Source organism: Moschus berezovskii, chromosome 2, assembly GCF_049115385.1.
Source record: "Moschus berezovskii isolate FMDL1 chromosome 2, NW_MosBer_1.0, whole genome shotgun sequence".
Lineage (NCBI taxonomy): Eukaryota > Metazoa > Chordata > Mammalia > Artiodactyla > Moschidae > Moschus > Moschus berezovskii.
The window spans coordinates 10,819,304-10,835,853 of NC_142461.1; the positions used below are offsets into that span (position 1 = coordinate 10,819,304).

The 16,550-nt window shown below is 53.2% G+C and overlaps 1 protein-coding gene across 5 annotated transcripts; it reads left to right on the forward strand.

Moving 5' to 3' along the window:
• Window positions 1-1,515: 1,515 nt before the first annotated feature.
• THEMIS2 (thymocyte selection associated family member 2) lies at window positions 1,516-16,214 on the forward strand. 5 transcript variants are annotated; one of them, XR_016039172.1, is made up of 7 exons: window positions 1,516-1,670; window positions 4,193-4,333; window positions 6,803-7,213; window positions 8,943-10,012; window positions 13,294-13,450; window positions 13,880-14,939; window positions 15,781-16,214. XR_016039172.1 is itself a non-coding variant. In XM_055398213.2 (6 exons), the coding sequence occupies exons 1-6, from the start codon at window positions 1,577-1,579 to the stop codon at window positions 13,930-13,932; spliced, it is 1,926 nt and encodes a 641-aa protein (XP_055254188.2). In that variant the 5' UTR covers window positions 1,516-1,576; the 3' UTR covers window positions 13,933-15,730. The 5 variants fall into 5 exon arrangements, 4 of the variants coding, with proteins under 4 accessions (XP_055254188.2, XP_055254189.2, XP_088700167.1 ...); XM_055398213.2 differs by lacking the exon at window positions 15,781-16,214 and having other exon boundaries at window positions 13,880-15,730; XM_088844041.1 differs by lacking the exons at window positions 1,516-1,670; window positions 15,781-16,214 and adding an exon at window positions 1,700-1,910 and having other exon boundaries at window positions 13,880-15,730.
• The last annotated feature ends 336 nt before the right edge of the window (window positions 16,215-16,550 follow it).

A 16,550-nucleotide genomic window follows, 5' to 3' on the forward strand; every position in this document is an offset into this window, starting at 1 on the left:
CACAACAAACTGGAAAATTCTGAAAGAGATGGGAATACCAGACCACCTGACCTGCCTCCTGAGAAATCTGTATGCAGGTCAGGAAGCAACAGTTAGAACTGGACATGGAACAATGGACTGGTTCCAAATTGGGAAAGGAGTACATCAAGGCTGTATATCATCACCCTGCTTATTTAACTTATATGCAAGGTACATCATGAGAAATGCTGAGCTGGATGAAGCACAAACTGGACTCAAGATTGCCGGGAGAAATATCAATAACCTCGGATATGCAGATGACACCACTCTTATGGCAAAAAGTGACGAGCCTCTTGATGAAAGTGAAAGAGGAGAGTGAAAAAGTTGGCTTAAAACTCAACATTCAGAAAACTAAGATCATGGCATCCAGTCCCATCACTTCATGGCAAATAGATGGGGAAACAATGGATACATGAGAGACTTTATTTTTTGGGGCTCCAAAATAACTGCAGATGGTGACTGAAGCCATGAAATTAAAAGACGCTCCTTGGAAGAAAAGCTATTACCAACCTAGATAGCATATTTAAAAGCAGAGACATTACTTTACCGACAAAAGCCCCTCTAGTCAAAGTTATTTTTCCAGTAGTCATGTATGGATGTCCGAGTTGGACTATAAAGAAATCTGACCACAGAAGAATTGATGCTTTTGAATTGTGGCGTTGGAGAAGACATTTGAGAGTCCCTTGGACTGCAAGGAGATCCAACCAGTCCATCCTAAAGGAGATCAGTTCAGTTCAGTTCAGTTCAGTCGCTCAGTCGTGTCCGACTCTCCGCGACCCCATGAATCACAGCACGCCAGGCCTCCCGGTCCATCACCAACTCCCGGAGTACACTCAAACTCTTGTCCACAGAGTCGGTGATGCCATCCAGCCATCTCATTCTCCGTCGTCCCCTTCTTCTCCCGCCCCCAACCTTTCCCAGCATCAGAGTCTTTTCCAGTGAGTCAACTCGTCGCATGAGGTGGCCAAAGTATTGCAGTTTCAGCTTTAGCATCAGTCCCTCCAATGAACATCCAGGATTGATCTCCTTTAGAATGGACTGGTTGGATCTCCTTGCAGTATAAGGGACTCGTGAATATTCATTGGAAGGACCGATGCTGAAGCTGAAACTCCAATACTTTGGCCACCTGATGCGAAGAACTGACTCATTTGCAGAGACCCTGACGCTGGGAAAGATTGAAGGTGGGAGGAGAAGGGGACGACAGAGGATGAGATGGTTGGATGGCATCACAGACACGATGGACATGAGTTTGAGTAAGCTCCGGGGGTTGGTGATGGACAGGGAAGCCTGGCGTGTTGCAGTCTATGGGGTCGCAAAGAGACACGACTGAGCGACTGAACTGAAACTCATCTCCCCGATGTCAGGTCCTGGTCTTGACCTTCTACAACAGCGCCACTGCAACCCCAGTGCAGAGACAAGGGAACTAGTGCCGGCCGGGGAGGGTGGGCGTCCTGGAACGCCCCTGGGCGGGGCCTCCGACCAACCCCGCCCCGCTGGGCCGGCCCGGGCTGGACCGCACGCAGGCAGCTCAGTACGCGCCGAGCGAGCCGCACGGGCCATGGAGCAGGTGTCGCTGCAGGACTTCGTGTGCGCCCTGGACCCCGCCTCCCTCCCGCGTGTGCTGCGGGTCTGCTCGGGGGTTTACTTCCAGGGTGAGTGAAAGGCTGAGACCCGCACGGCCCCGCCGCGGACCGGCTCCCCTCGACCGGGAAGTTGGAAACCTGGGGCCTGCGCCCCGGGGTACGAATGCGACGCTGCCGCTACCCAAGCTGTGTGGGCGCCACTCTCCAACTTCTCCGGGCCACGGCTTTTGCTTCCGTGGAATTGTCGGGGGTGGGGGTCGCTGATTGCCTCGCAGGGTGGCGATGGGAAGTCACTGAGCTGATACTCAGGTAGGTGGAACCGAGCCAAGCTGGGATGGAACCGTCGGGCGCATTGCAGGAGGTCCGACCGTGCGGGGTCTCGGCACTCAGGGGCTCGCGACGCGGAGCTATTGGTTGTTGATTCTGAAGCGCCAGGTCAGCCCTCCCCTCCGTGTACCCTCCGCTGCCCCACCTTGACACCTGTCTACGTGTCCTATTCTTCGGTCCCTCCAATCCCGCCTTTGCCCCTCTGCTCCGCATTGGGCAGTACTTGATTCGACCAGCTCTTCGGTTCGCAGCTGAAATGACTCCTCCTCCGGGAAGCCCTCCTGGCTCCTTGCACGGCCGCACACCTGCCCACCTGGCCGCCGGCCGCCTGGTTCACAGGGGTGGTGCACAGCTGGGGCTTCCTCAGTAGTCATTGCCTGAAAGGTCTAGAGGGGAAGAATTGACAGGCCGTGACGGTGAAGGGAGAGGCGGCAGCTCTGAGCGGGGTCGGGCGGGAGGAACTGTGGGCAGCTGAGTGGGGAAGGAGGAGGCGTCGGAGAGAGGGAAGCGAGAGTCCGAGTCCGGGTGGGGTCGGGGAGGCTCCTTCCTTAGAAAGCAAACTCCGCCCGAGTGCCCTGACCCATCCTTCCACCTGCTCCCTTGCTCCGCACAGGAAAGCGTTCTGAGGCTCCAAGTGGGGTCACAGATCAAGGCTGAGACACCTGGAGGGCCACGCGGGCAGGACCTGGGCCAGGCCCTGGGGACCTGCCAGGCCCGCTTGGGAATCTGAGGGATCTGGGTTCAAATCTCACTTTTCCTGTCTCTGGGGGCTTCCTGCAGGCATCTGTGCTGTTTGCTCTCCTCCTGACTCCGCCCCCCCACCCCCACTGTGTCACAATATTTGTTTCCTCATTCTGCTCCCCACCCCCACCCCGGGAGGCGGGCAGTGGAGGAAGTAAGGAGAAGAACCTGACAAGGTGACAGCGTGGGGGTGGGGGTGAGCTGGAGAAGGGCCGATGGTGATCCTCGTGGGACAGGTGGCTCTGGTCGCTGCGTGGTTCGGAGCCCCAGGTTGGAGGCAGACATCCGGGCCTGAGTCCTGGTAACGCCTTTTATTACTTGATCATCTTGGGCTGCCCATTCATCCTTGCCAATCTTGGCAAGTCCTTATATAGGAACAAGAAAGTCCTTCCCTCCAAGGACAGTCATGGGGCTTGAGCGCGGTGATACCCCTGCAGTACTGGGCACAGTGGCGGGCATCGAGTTCATCCCCAGTACCAGGGCTGCTGTTCTTACCTGAGGGTCTGGAGCCTGAACTGTGTGTTGGAGCCTGAGTGTATTTTCCTGGGGGTAAGGGATGGGGTTTTCATCAGTTTTTCGGGCCTGCCGGGGCTGCCCTCAATGTAAGGTAGAGTCAGGTGGCCTCGAGGTTTGCCCACCTGCAGTGTCTGTCCTCCATTCAGCACGATGGCGGTGGGGTGGGGGTGGGGCCTATGCACTGCCCGAGTGGAGAGATCTTTATCGAGCACCTTCCATGTTCTGGATGCTGCTTTAAGCTCTTGAAACCAGGAAACGTGGGGTTACTGTGCTTGAAAGTGGGGACCCGGAACCCTGCCTCCAGGGCCCACCCTTTCAGTGGCCCGCCATTCTCTCCTGTGCTTCCTTTAAAAACAAGTCATTTGAAGAAGAAAGTGTCAATGTGGGTGTTTGGCTCTGTGTAATCTCAGAGCCTCACTGGACTGGACTTTGCAGCTGTCTAATAAGGGAACTGGGCTTCTCTAGTGGCTCAGATGTTAAAGAATCCACCTGCAATGCAGGAGACCCAAGTTTGATCCCTGGGTGGGGAAGATCCCCTGGAGGAGGACATGGCAACCCACTCCAGTTTTCTTACCTGGAGACTCTCATGGACAGAGGAGCCCAGCAAGCTAACAGTCCATAGAGTCCCGAAGAGTTGGATACGACTGAAGCGACTTAGCACACAATAAGGGAATTGGGATTTACTGGGTGGTTTATTCATCCGTGACTTTAACACCCTCTTTGAGGCTGGGCCTCTGCTGGATCAGTCCTGCTGTATGAGTTAAATTCCAGAGGCTGGGGGCTGTGACCACAGAGGGGTACAGTCAGTGCTAAAAGCAGGCAAAGCGGCATCAATGCTGCCTGAGGACAGATGAGCAGGTGGGTGCTGGGCAGGGAAGACAGGGAAGGGCATTCCAGGTGGTGGGAACAGTGTGGGCAAAGGTGTGGTGAGCGGCACCTTGGGGGAACAGAACCCTGGCCCCAGTGACTGGCGTTTGCTGAATGGGCAAGAGTCTGTGTCTCCGCAGGCTCCATCTACGAGATCTCTGGGAATGAGTGCTGCCTCTCCACAGGAGACTTGATCAAGGTCACCCACGTTCGCCTCCAAAAGGTGGTCTGCAAGAACCTGGGGACAGGCCAGACCACCGAGCTCGCTCCCAACTTCCAGGGTAAGGCGGGCATCTCTGCCTCCCTGAGTGCCCCAGAACCCTCCAGGCACACTCTCGGACCCACTGGACCCCCCGCACAAACCCCCAGCCCTCTGGGTTGGCCCCCACGGCCCTCCCATCCACCGCCACCCAGCCCTGAGGCGCAGACGGCCCCTGAGTGCTCTGACGGTGCCCCGAGCTGGCGTGGCTGTGTGCCCTCCTTGTCCGTCTCTGATGAGGTCTGCCTCTTGGTGGGGACTTTTCCTGTTTCGTGTCTTTGTCAAGTGCTTGTTTTCATCTTTGTTCCCACATTCACTCACCAAACATTTATTGACCCTTGCTGCGCACCAGGCCTTGTGCTAGGGTTTGGGGGGTGTGTGCTCAGGGTGAAGCAGATACAGCCTCCTCCGGTGGGGAGCTTCCAGGATGGCAGGGAGGAGGACAGCAGAGGTAGACACCCATTTAGAGAGGGCTCTGGACACGAGGGGCCTGCCACAGAGGTCTGTGCAGGCTTCCTGGGGGAGGTGGCACCTTAGCTGGACCAAGGATCCCAGCTAGAGGGAGTGGCATGTGTACAGAGCATAGTCACTGCAGGAGGCGTGCGGCGTGGTGGACCACAGGCCCCGACGCTAAAACTGGCAGCCTGGATGGGAATTCCCGGGTCTGCCGGCTACTAGCTGTGGCCGTGGTGAGTTCCCGTGGTCTCCCTGCCTCAGCCCCGTCTTCTGCAATGAGGCAGTCAGGCTGGATGGCATCACCCACTCAATGGACATGAATCTGAGCAAACTCCAGGAGGTAGTGAAGGACAGGGAAGCCTGGCGTGCTGCCGTCCACGGGGTCGCAGAGTCAGACACGACTGAGCGACTGAGCAGCAAGGTTGGTGTGAGCATTAAATGAGTTGCCGTATGATGCGCTTAGAACAGGACTGGGCTCAGAGCAGGCGCCCTCTGAGGGCTTGTTCTCAGTATGGTTTCCTGATTTTAATCAGGAAGTACAGTTTCGTGAGTGAATACCTTTGTTTTTTAGGAGGTACACCGAATAAGGAGTAATATTTTGATATAACAGGGCATCAGGTCCATAAGAGGCCTGGTGCGGGCATGGGTTCCGGGTGAGGGGCAGGAGGTGGGGAGGTGAGTGGAGGCCAGACCACGGGGGCGGGGGGCTTGTGTGGGGCACTGATCCATTTCAGTCTTTATTTTGAAGGCATTAAGTAGCCAAAGAGGGTTTTAAAAAGGGAAGTGATATGTTTTGTTTTCTATTTTGAGGATTTTTGAAAAAATTGAAATAATTTCAGACTTACAGAAGACTTTCTAGAATTCCTATATACTGTTTATCCAGATTCACCAATTATTAAGCATTTTCTTACATTTGTTTTCTCTCTCTGTATATTATTTATACATATACATACATATGAACATATATTACTATTATATGTGTGTATCTATATAATCTTTTTATCTATCTGTGTGTGTATATATATATATGTATCTTTTTCTGAACCGTTTGAGAGTTACAGACATGATGCCCCATTACATCTAAATATTACTCCTAATATTCAGTGTATCTCCTAGAAAACAAAGGCGTTCACTCACAAAGCTTCAGTTCAGTGATTAAATTCAGAAAATCTAGTATTGATACAATACTACTATTTAACCCGAAGTCTGTATTCAGATTTCACCAGCTGCCCTATAATATCCTTGATTGCCTGGTGTCTGCCTTGATTCAGAGTCCAGCCCCAGATCACACATGACGTTCAGTTTGGCCTCCTTCAGTCTCCTTCAGGCTGAAATAGTTCCTCCGCCTGCTTTTGCTTTGATATCAATGTTTTTTGAAGAGTCCAGATCAGGACTTTTGCAGAATGTCCTTCAGACCGAATTTGTGTGGTGTTTCTTTGAATAGATTTGTGTGGAAGGTTTTGGGCCGGAAAACGCTAGAAGCGATATTATCTCCGGACATGGGGTATCTTAGGCCAGTCTGGTGGCAGAAGAATGGACAGGGTGGTGGGGGTGGTGGGGGGTGGAAGGGGAAAGCGGTGGTCAGAGGTCATTTGGCCAGTAGCTCTTGGGTTTCTAGTTTGGGAGGGACAATGGCGCTCACCCACTCAGGATAGGGTGATGGGAGCTGGTGTGTGAAAACAGAGCAGTGCTGAGGTATCTGGGGGCAAAGATGGAGAACTTGAGAGGCAGGAGGGGCTGGGAGGCGGGAAAATGTGGCAGTCAGTGCGTCTGTCCTGTTCTGTCTCTGGTGACAGTCCCTCTGTGTCTGTCGGGAGGACTGTTCCCAGGCCTGCCCCACTGTCCATTCGCACATGGTCACTTGCTGCCTCTAGTCCCTCAGCCCTCAGCCCGGATACGCCAATGCTGGCCCACCTTTGACCTCTGTCCTCGGGTTCTGCCTGGTTCTCTGCAGCCAGACCTGGGTGTGGGGTTCAAGGCCTGAGGTTGAGCAAAAGCCTGCCCCACCCTGACACCCACTGCTGTGCCCCCACAGGCCACTTCAGCCCCCTCACCGGCCCCCAGAGCTATGGAACCCTGGAGGAGCTGGTCTACGCTGCAACCCAGAGCTCCAAGTTACTGCCCGTCCGCTTCATGTCGACCCACAGAATCACCACCAAGGCCAGGGTGGTGCCTGAACAGCAGCCCCTCAAGCTGGAGGCTGTGGAGATGCACCAGGGGACCTGCTGTGCCCGCTGCGTGCTGGACTCTGGGGTCCAGCAGGTCCTTCTGCATCTGCCCTTGTCCCAGCAGGGGCCCTTCTGGAAACTGGAGCCCGGGCCCCCTCGGACCCTGCTCCAGGTGCTGCAGGACCCCACCCTGAGGGACTCCCTCCTCACCTGCTCTGCCTTCCCCTGGTGCTCCCTGACCTTGATGCCCCAGTATGAGGTTGAAGCCATCATGCACTGTGAGTTCCCAGGGAAGGAGGATGGGGGTGGGAGGTGAGAGGGACAGAGGGGTCCCAGGGGAGCTGCTTTGAGGGATGATGCCCCCCTCCCTGTGGATAGACCAGGGATCCTGGGTGGTTTACCTGGTATATACAATGTAACAGAGTAAAGATTCCTCATCAGTGGAAGTTGGGTACAAAAGGAGATAGGAAAACAGGGTAACTTGAGTGAGATCCCATATAGTTTACAAAATTGGGCAAAACTTGGGTCGTCCACTTGTCCACTGCTAGGACAAAGAAACAGAGTATTCCAAAGTGAAACCTTGAGCGTTGTTTGCTCAGGAGAAATGTATTTTCCTGTTTCTGGGGAGGGCAGGATGTTGGTGAAGGGCCTCCTGTCTGGGAAGGCGTGTCTGGCTGAGTACCCCTGCTGTTTCATAGGTTACTTTTTAGGCGGCTGGTGGCTGCACAGGGGGTTGGTGAAGCAGAGGCAGAACCTGCGAGGTCTGGCCGGTCGGCGGCCACTCTGGAGCAGAGGTAGAAGAATGGGTGTGTATGTCGAGGTTGCCAGGGCACCCCCACCCCATTCTTCTTCCTCCACTCAGGCTTGGCCTCCAACTGGCCAGACCTCTGCCTCATCAACCCTGCTTTGGATGCTACCAGAAGCCTCACTGAGGACTGTCTTAAGAAACAACCTATGCTTTGTTTACTAGTTTTTTTTTTAAATAACGAGTTGGCTGCCCTGGAGAATAAGGCAGCTCAGGTAATCTAGAAAACATTCTAAAGGAAAAAAACAAAAACAATATAATGAGCCCACATGTGCCCATCTCCCAGCTTCAACCAATTATAAGCTCATGTGGCACAGAGCAAAAATCCCAACCATGTGACCCAAGAGAAGTCACCACCACTCCTTGGAGCCTCAGTGTTCTCATCTGCAAAATGGGAACATTCCCTTTGTCCGACTTCCATGTGGTATGACTCACACAACACAGTGGGTAGGCCAGATTTCCTCATTCTCTTAGAGTTTATGCACTTGGCACTTTCAGCACCAGGGCAGGATGTTGTAATTAAAATTTTAAAAGTAAACTGACTGGATATTCAGTGATAGTAAGGAATTATCAAATTATTATTTCAATGTGATCATTGCCTAGTTGTTATTAAAATTTTAATTATCCTTTCTTTTAGCAATACACACTGAAATGGTCATGGATGGCAAGATATGATTATTCTGATTCAAAGTAACCCAGTGGAGGGGGAATGGATAGATGGGGGTATAAATGAAAGAAGATGAGCCACAGGTTTAAATGTTGAAGCTGGGTGACCGGTACATAAGGGTTCACAATACTATTCTACTTTTGTAAATGTTTAAAACTTTCTATAATAACTTTTTATTAATTTTTTAGAGTTTTTTTTAATGTAGACCATTTTAAAAGTCTTTATTGAAAAAAAAGTCTTTATTGAATTGGTTACAGTATTGCTTCTGCTTTATGTTTTGGTTTTTTGGCCACTAGGCATGCAAAAACACACACACCCCTGTATTGAAAGGTGAAGTCTTAACCACTGGGCCACCAGGGAAGTCCCTGTAATAACTTTTTTAAAAGAGGCAGAAGGAAAGGAGTGGGCGAGGAAGCTGGCACAGTAGGCAAATGCTGATAGGAAGGAAAAGAAGGAGACAGGCAGGGGGTCGGCAGGCCCAGACCTCGGTGGGGGGGGAGGGGGCGTGGGCCGGGCTGACCTCTCCCCTCCACAGTGCGCAGGACCATCGTCAAGATCCCCTCCACCCTGGAGGTCGACGTGGAGGACGTCACCGCCTCCTCACGGCACATTCACTTCATACAACCGCTGCTGCTGAGCGAGGCCCTGGCCCGGGGAGGCCCCTTCCCCCTGGCCACAGAGATCCTGGAAGTTCCGGAGGGGTCCCCCAACTTCCTCAGCCCATGGCTGAGTTCCTTGCAAAAGGGCCAGAGGCTCTGCCTCCATGGCGTGGCTTCGCCGCCCTGGCGGTTCTTAGCCTCGACCAGGGGCCGGAAGGTGCCCAGACACTTCATGATCTCCAGCGCCTACCAGGGCAAGCTGCGGCGGCGGCCGAGAGAGTTCCCCACGGCCTACGACCTCCTGGGTGCTCTCCAGCCGGGCCAGCCACTCCGGGTCGTGACCACAAAGGACTGTGAGGGAGATGAGCTGGAGAACCTGGGGTTTGCGTCCCTGGCTGTGGGTGACAGGCTGGAGGTGCTGGGGTCTGGCCAGGCCCTTGGGCAACATGAGAGGGACATAGATGTCTTGGTGTGTCAGCGGCTAGGTGAGCAGGCTGGGGAGGAAGAGGCTGGGGAGGATGAAGAGGTGGAGGACCAAGAACAGATTCTGCTGCCCCTCTACTTCTCTGGCGGCTTTGTGGAGGAGCTGAGCGATGCCCGTCGCTACAGCCTGCAGGACCTGACTACCCAGTTCTCACTGCCCTGTGAGGTCAAGGTGGTGGCCAAGGACCCCAGGCACCCCGCCGACCCTCTGCCCTCCTTCCCGGGCCTGCAGCTGGAAGAGAAGATCCTGGAACCCTTCTTGGTGGTCAGCCTGGACTCAGACCCCGAGATGTGCTTCGAGATCCCTCCCCGGTGGCTGGACCTGACTGTCGTGGAGGTCGAGGAGCTGCCGGGCCAGCTGTCTGGAGCCCTCCCCACGGCCACAGTGGAGGAGCTGACGGAGGCCTTCTACTATCGCCTGCGGAAGCTACCGGCCTTCGAGAGTCAAGCTCCCCCACCCAGGCCTCCGAAGAGTCAGGGCCTCAGTGAGCAGAAGCAGATGAGCCAGGAGAAGGGCATCAAGGTACCGAGAGAATCCCAGTGGGCAGGGAGGGGCCCTCTGTTGGGATCATTCGAGTCCTGCTGTTCTTTCTTTGTCTGTCATTGCACTTCTCTTCAGTTGTTGGGAAGCTGCGGTTTATAAACGTGCACACCTGGTACGTACTATTCCATCTTGACCATCCTGACATCGGTGTGACTATCCGTATTTTACGGTTGAGCAAATGAGGTCTCAGAGACTCTGAGATGCGCCCCAAGTTACACAGTTCAGGGGCCCTGAACTGGAGCATTGCATTGTGACTCCAGGTTCACGGGGCTCTTCCTGTCTCTGCTAACCCTGCTGTCACTCCCCAGCTCACACTGCAGCATTTTTCACCTGAACCGTTACAGCAGCCTCTTCAACCCCTCCCCACCAATATTGGATTGGCCTCCCCATCTCTCCTGGTCGCTGAGGGGCCTCAGCCCCATCTTCTGAAACCTTCACTGGCTCCCCGTTGCTGGGGGTGATGGAATCCCTTAACATGATGTCCAGGGTCCTTTAGAGCTGACTTTAACCTCACCTTCCCAGGCCGGTTTTCCATATCAGCAGCCCACACTCCAACTCCTGACGCTCCCTCAATAGGCCAAGATTCCCGCCTCAGCACTTCACGCAAGCCAGTCTTTTTGCCAGGAACATTCTTCCTCCTTTCAGACTCCTGGGCAAGGCTCAGCTTAGGTTTCTTCCCAGGCAGTGACAGGCCTTCCTTGTCTGTATCCACACTGCATGCTGTATGTTGCCTGGAGGTGGGGGGCTGCGTCGTTTTTTCTTTTTTTGGCTACGCTGGGTCTTCACTGCTGTGCGCACTCACTCTAGTTGCAGTGAGCGGGGGCTACTCGAGTTTTGGTGTGTGGGTTTCTCTCGTTGCCCAGCATGAGCTCCAGGCGTGCAGGCTTAGCCATCTCAGTTTGTGGAATCCTCCCGGACCAGGGATTGAACCCATGTCCCCTGTGTTGGAGGCTGATTCTTAACCACTGGACCACAGGGATGTGCAGTCATGAAGTTTTAATCAGTTGTATTTGGTCTCCTGGGCTAGAACAAGAGTTCTGTGGGGCAGGCTCCGCCGCCTCCAAGGCAGGCGGAGAAAGTGAGAAACACTTTCTCCGGAGAAGAACTCACTGCCAGTGAGTCTGAGCAGAACCGGACTGAATCACAACGAAGGGGAAAGAACCGCAGAGTCGGGACCACTAGGCTCACACCCCGGCTTCCTCACTGTGGCCTCGACCCCTTCCCTGGGCACTTTCCTCACCAGGGAGCCGGAGATAACGCTGCTAATTCTCAATGCGGTTTTGTTAGCCTGTGGTAAAGAATCTGCCTGCAATGCAGAAGACCCCGGTTCGATTCCGGGGTCGGGAAGATACACTGGAGAAGGGATAGGCTACCTGCTCCAGTATTCTTGGGCTTCCATGTGGCTCAGCTGGTAACGAATCCACCTACAATGTGGAGATCCGGGTTCGAGCCCTAGGTTGGGAAGAACCCCTGGAGAAGGGAAAGGCTACCCACTCCAGTATTGTGGCCTGGAGAATTCCATGGACTGTATAGTCCGTGGGGTCACAAACAGTCAGACACCACTGAGCCACTTTCACTCGCTGGGTGCTAACTCTGGGGCAAGCACCTTAGATGCAGCCCCACCCAGCCCTCACGACCTCCCTCTGAGGTGGGCACTGGCAGTTCTTTTTACGGTTGAGAAAACAGGAGGCACAGAGAGGTAAAGGAGTTTACCCGAGATCACACCGTTAGAGCTTTCCCAGTGACTCAGCAGGTGAGGAGTCCACCTGCCATGCAGGAGAGATAGGTGACTCTGGTTTGATCCCTGGATTGGGGAGATCCCCAGAGGAGGGTATCTCATGGACAGAGGAGCCTGGAGGGCCACAGCCCAAAGGGTCACAAAGAGTCGGACATGACTGAGTGACTAAGCGCGTACACATACACAACACACACCACACACACACACACACAGCTGACAAGTGGCAGGCTGGGGGTTGAAATTGGGTCTGACCACATGGCCTGAGCACCTACCTGCCATGCTTTGCTGAGAAGGGGTGTTGGGGCATAGGGAAGAATGAGTTGTATAAAAAGCACTTTGTAAAATGTTAACAAGCCTATTGTTTTGGGATGTGGGGAGGTAGTGGGATGGTGGTGGAAGTTAAAAGATGACCCTGAGCCATCTTAGCCCCAGAAGGGACTCATATCTGTGGGGCAGCGGGTAGGGTAGCTGTTTTCTGACAAGAATCGAGAATGGACTAGGACATCTGAAACGCAGGCCTGTGACAGTGAAAGAATGTGGTACAGAGCTGAGACGTCCACCCCAGCCTTGGTTTCTTTGGGCCCGTTTCCTGCTTGTTGTCCTAGAACCAGCAACTTTCCCTCCCTGGGCCTGAGTGTTCTCTGCTGCTCACCAGGGAGCGGTACTGTTTGCTCTTGAAAGCATGGTGGAAAAAGCAGTGACTTTCTTTTTGCCCGCGCTGGGCCTTCATTGCTGGGCGTGGGCTTTCTCTAGTTGCGGCATGCTTGCTTCTCATTGTGGTTGCAGTGGCATCTCTTGTTGTGGCACATGGGCTCTAGAGCATAGATTCAGTAGTTGTGGCGCACAAGCATAGTTGCCCCGTGGCATGTGGGATCCTCCCAGGCCAGGGATCGAACCCATGTCCCCTGCACTGCAGGCAGATTATTAACCACTGGACCACCAGGGATGTCCCGAGCAGCAGCTTTTTAGAGGTGACAGACCTGTTCTGGGTCCCAAGCTTGACCTGGCCAGGGATCCCACGTGAGGTGTGACGTGGCACACTTCCACTGAGCCTGGTTCCTTACCTACAAACTGGGAACTCAAACAGCTCCTCAGAGGATGAAATGAGCCGACATGCATAGTGTATGGCACATGGTGTGTCTGGCACATAGTAGTTCAGTAAAAGTCCTCTTCCTTCTGGGATGCTCCTCAGCCCTGCACTCTTGTTCTGAGACTTTGTGACTACATTTTGTTTCTTCAGCGACAGATCTGAAGGACAGTGACCAAATCCCCATGGAAAAATGCAGGGACATTTTCCTGTCTGGCCCCCAATCCCATCCTCCTCCTCCTGACCCCCTTTTCCCCTGCCAAAGAACATTTCAAATGCTTGTAGCAAAAACCCCTGGTGTTCTGAGATGTGCTACTCTGAAAGGGAAGTTCAGAGGAAAGCAGAGGAAGTGACATTTGGAGGAAATTGCATTTCGTGGACTCTGCCACCGCATTTCTTGAGACCCTGCTGACTTCTGCTTTTTCTCCCATGTAGGCCTCTCAAGTCTCAGAATTGCAGGAACCACCTCTGCTGCCTAAACTCAAGACGAAGTCCTTGCCAAAGGTCACCCAGGACACCTCCAATTTATACAGTGAGGTTCCTGGCCGCAAGAAGGGCCGCAGGCCTGCTATGCCCATCACTGAAGATTCAGGTGAGTTCCCTCAGCCCCTGTTCATCCAATCCTTGCTTCTCCCCTCCCCCACACCATTCTGCTGCTGCTTTGCCTCTGATGGCACCAGCCATACCCTCAGCAGGGCCCTCCGCATGGGTAGACCCTTATGCAGTCCTAATTGGATGCACAGGCCTATATGGGGTGAGCTTAGGCTAAAGGATCCTTACTGTCCTTCTCCTAGGGGCTCCAGGGCCCTGGCAAGCAAAATGACTTCATCCCCCAACTGCCCTCCCCAAGGCACACAGGAATGTTGGCAAAGTGTACAGACACAACCAACTGTGGCTTCTGGGCCAACAAGGCCCTTAGAGTGTCCAGACCAAACCTTCCCCTGTCCGGGGCGGGGAAGTGCCCTAAAGAGGGGAAGCAACCTAGGGCCGAAGATCCTTACTGACTGGGATTCTTTTGCAGATGATGAACACGATTATGAAGAAATACTTGAGCAGTTTTCGAAAACCCTCTAGGCGCTGGAGGAACCTTACGTCCTAACTGCTGCTTCTCAGGGAATCTGAGATACCAGCTGACAGTTACAGGCTTTTAGAGGACCTTGGAAAAGACCTCGCAGAAATCAGACTGTGGATGAGGAATGGCCGTCTGGGGACTGACTGGAAACCTGCACCAGCTCCCCTCAGTTCCGGGTTCTTGCCACCCAGAGCTGGCTTCTCTGGGCCCAGCTCCTTGCATTCGGCTCTCTCAGCCTCACAGCTTTGGTATCGAGTAGCCAGCTGGGTTCTCCTCAGTCCTGCCCCACTAGTTAGGGCAGGAAGGAATCCAAGAGGCTGCCCGTCTTGAAGCTGGCAGCACAGTGCCTCCTGCCTCTTGGGGACTCAATCCTGACCACACGCTGCAGTGGAAGGCTTTTTTAAACATGTACCACCCCTGCTCCACTCTTGTCTCCCTCTCCCCCTTCCCAGCTCTGAGCCCGAGGGACTGGGGCTGTCTTCCTCATCTCTGCAGCACCCAGCACATGAACAGCTATAGGTGATGATCCAGTATTATTTTAAAACCAGAGAATAAAAATTACATCTGAGCTTCTGGAAAAATGATAATCATGATCACTTATTAAGTTGCATCTGTGTGCCAGACTCTTTACGAGCCCTATCTAAATTCTCAACTCTCTGAGGTAGACGATGACAGGATTGTCATCAGAGGACAGGACAGAAAAATAGATGGTAGGAGTCTCCAGCTGAGGTGGGAGCTGAAAAGGGGTACAGTTTCCACTCCTGGATTCTAGGCATTACACCTGAGTGTCCTTCCCTTGCCTACTACCATCCCTCCAGCTCTCTGGACCCATGCCACACCCGAGCACGGAGCTCTCCAGGTGACCACTGCGCGGTGACTATCGCTGCTGGGCCAGTCTCCAGTACCTAGCACTCATCCTTGTCTTCACGCCAGTTCCCATGCCCTCCTCCGCAGACACGGTCTCTACTACACAGCGGACCCTGAGGAAGAGAGCCCTCTGAGAAAATCAGTAAGCAAAAAAATGTTCCTCCTGGTTAGAGAACCCCTAGGGGGCAGGACCACATGCAAAATGGCAAGTTTTCACTTTCACGTCTGCACTGGATTTTGGCACCAAACTGAGCAAGGTCACAAAAGGGAGGCAGAGGAGAGGACCACCAGTTTCCACAAAAGGGGATTTCTGAGTGGCCAAATGCTACCACGGGGAGAAAGCAGTGATGTCCCAGCAGGGCAAGCTGGGCTTCAAAGGAAAACGTGCTTGAAGATCACATTGTGAACATCTTACCAGAGCAACGGGGCAGGCAGGGAACGGACCAAAGGCAGACACCACCCTCAGGGTGCTCGTGTCTGCCCTCCCTCCACGATAAACCACGGGGCGGGGGGAGGGTACCATAATGAGGTTAGAGTCCCCCACCCCCCAGCAGTGATCTCCAAAGTGAGCACACATGACGACTGACTGGGGAACAAAAGAATTGCAGCTGATCCTGGAACAACAAGGGGGTTAGCGCGCTGACCCCACACAGTCAGAACATCCACATATGTTTACAGTTGGCCCTCTGTATGCAGTCAACCAACTGCGGATTGTGTAGTATGTACTTATTGAAAAAACTCCAGGTGGACCTGCAGAGTTCAAACTGTGATGTTCAAGGGTCAACTGTATTAGTATCCTTCATATTTATTTTTAATATCCTTTTTCATTTCTAATTTTTGAATGTTTTGTACTATACATAACAAACTAACATAGTAACAGATGTAAATAACTGTTAAATAAAGGAATGTAACTTGGAGGTGCATGCTCAAAAATGTATCAAGAGTTTTTAATTTCTCTCAACATTTCCCACCTGTACACCTAGAGAGACCTTCCTGAGAGGAGGCTGGACTCATGGCTTGGCCGTGACATCGGGGATTTCTGAGAACTTGGGTCACAGTACTCTTCTGCTGTCTCAACAGTGTGCCAAGAGAACACTGCATACCTGACATCCCAGGTGACCACAAACATCCAAAAGTGTACCTTCCCCGGCCTGAGCAGGTAGAAGCTCTACGGAGGCTGGGGTTTCATTCTGCTGAGGAGTGGCCTGCCTCTGCTCAGTCCCAAGGGCCTCTGTAGTGCTCGGGAACCACAGAACTCCTGTAAGATCATGTCAGTGCCAAGATGGCAGGGAACTCTCTCACTGGGCAGCTACTCTTTACTGGGAATGTGGAGCTGGCAACACCTGGGACACCACTCTCTTTTCTTGCTTTATACTCCTGGGAGTTTGCAAGTGGGCCGACACAGTAGGTACTGAATAAACACTCGCTGAGTTTTTATGAGTAAGCAGTTAATGAGTAAGCAGTTCTTGATTGCTAAGTCAAATTCAAAATCAAAAGAAGAAAAAAACACCCGAACCACTGCTCTTGTCCCCTTGCCCATTTTTGGGCGTCAGCATGGTAACTAGAAAGAGAAGTCCACCACCCATGAAAGTATCCTATTTTAAAACCTGTTTTTAGTCACTGTTCTTTTAGGAAACAAGAATGGACACGCTTGCAAATACACACACTGGTTGACTGACTTGTAAGCATCTGCACAGCTCCCCACAGGTGGGAAGTATCCTGCAAGCACAGAGGGCAGCCACATTGTTGTTCA

Coding starts and splice junctions, on each gene's coding strand:
- THEMIS2 (XM_055398213.2), top strand. CDS start 1,577: ATGGAGCAGGTGTCGCTGCAGGACTTCGTGTGCGCCCTGGACCCCGCC. Junction 7,214..8,942: donor GGTTGAAGCCATCATGCACT/GTGAGTTCCCAG, acceptor TCCCCTCCACAG/TGCGCAGGACCATCGTCAAG. Junction 10,013..13,293: donor GCCAGGAGAAGGGCATCAAG/GTACCGAGAGAA, acceptor TCTCCCATGTAG/GCCTCTCAAGTCTCAGAATT.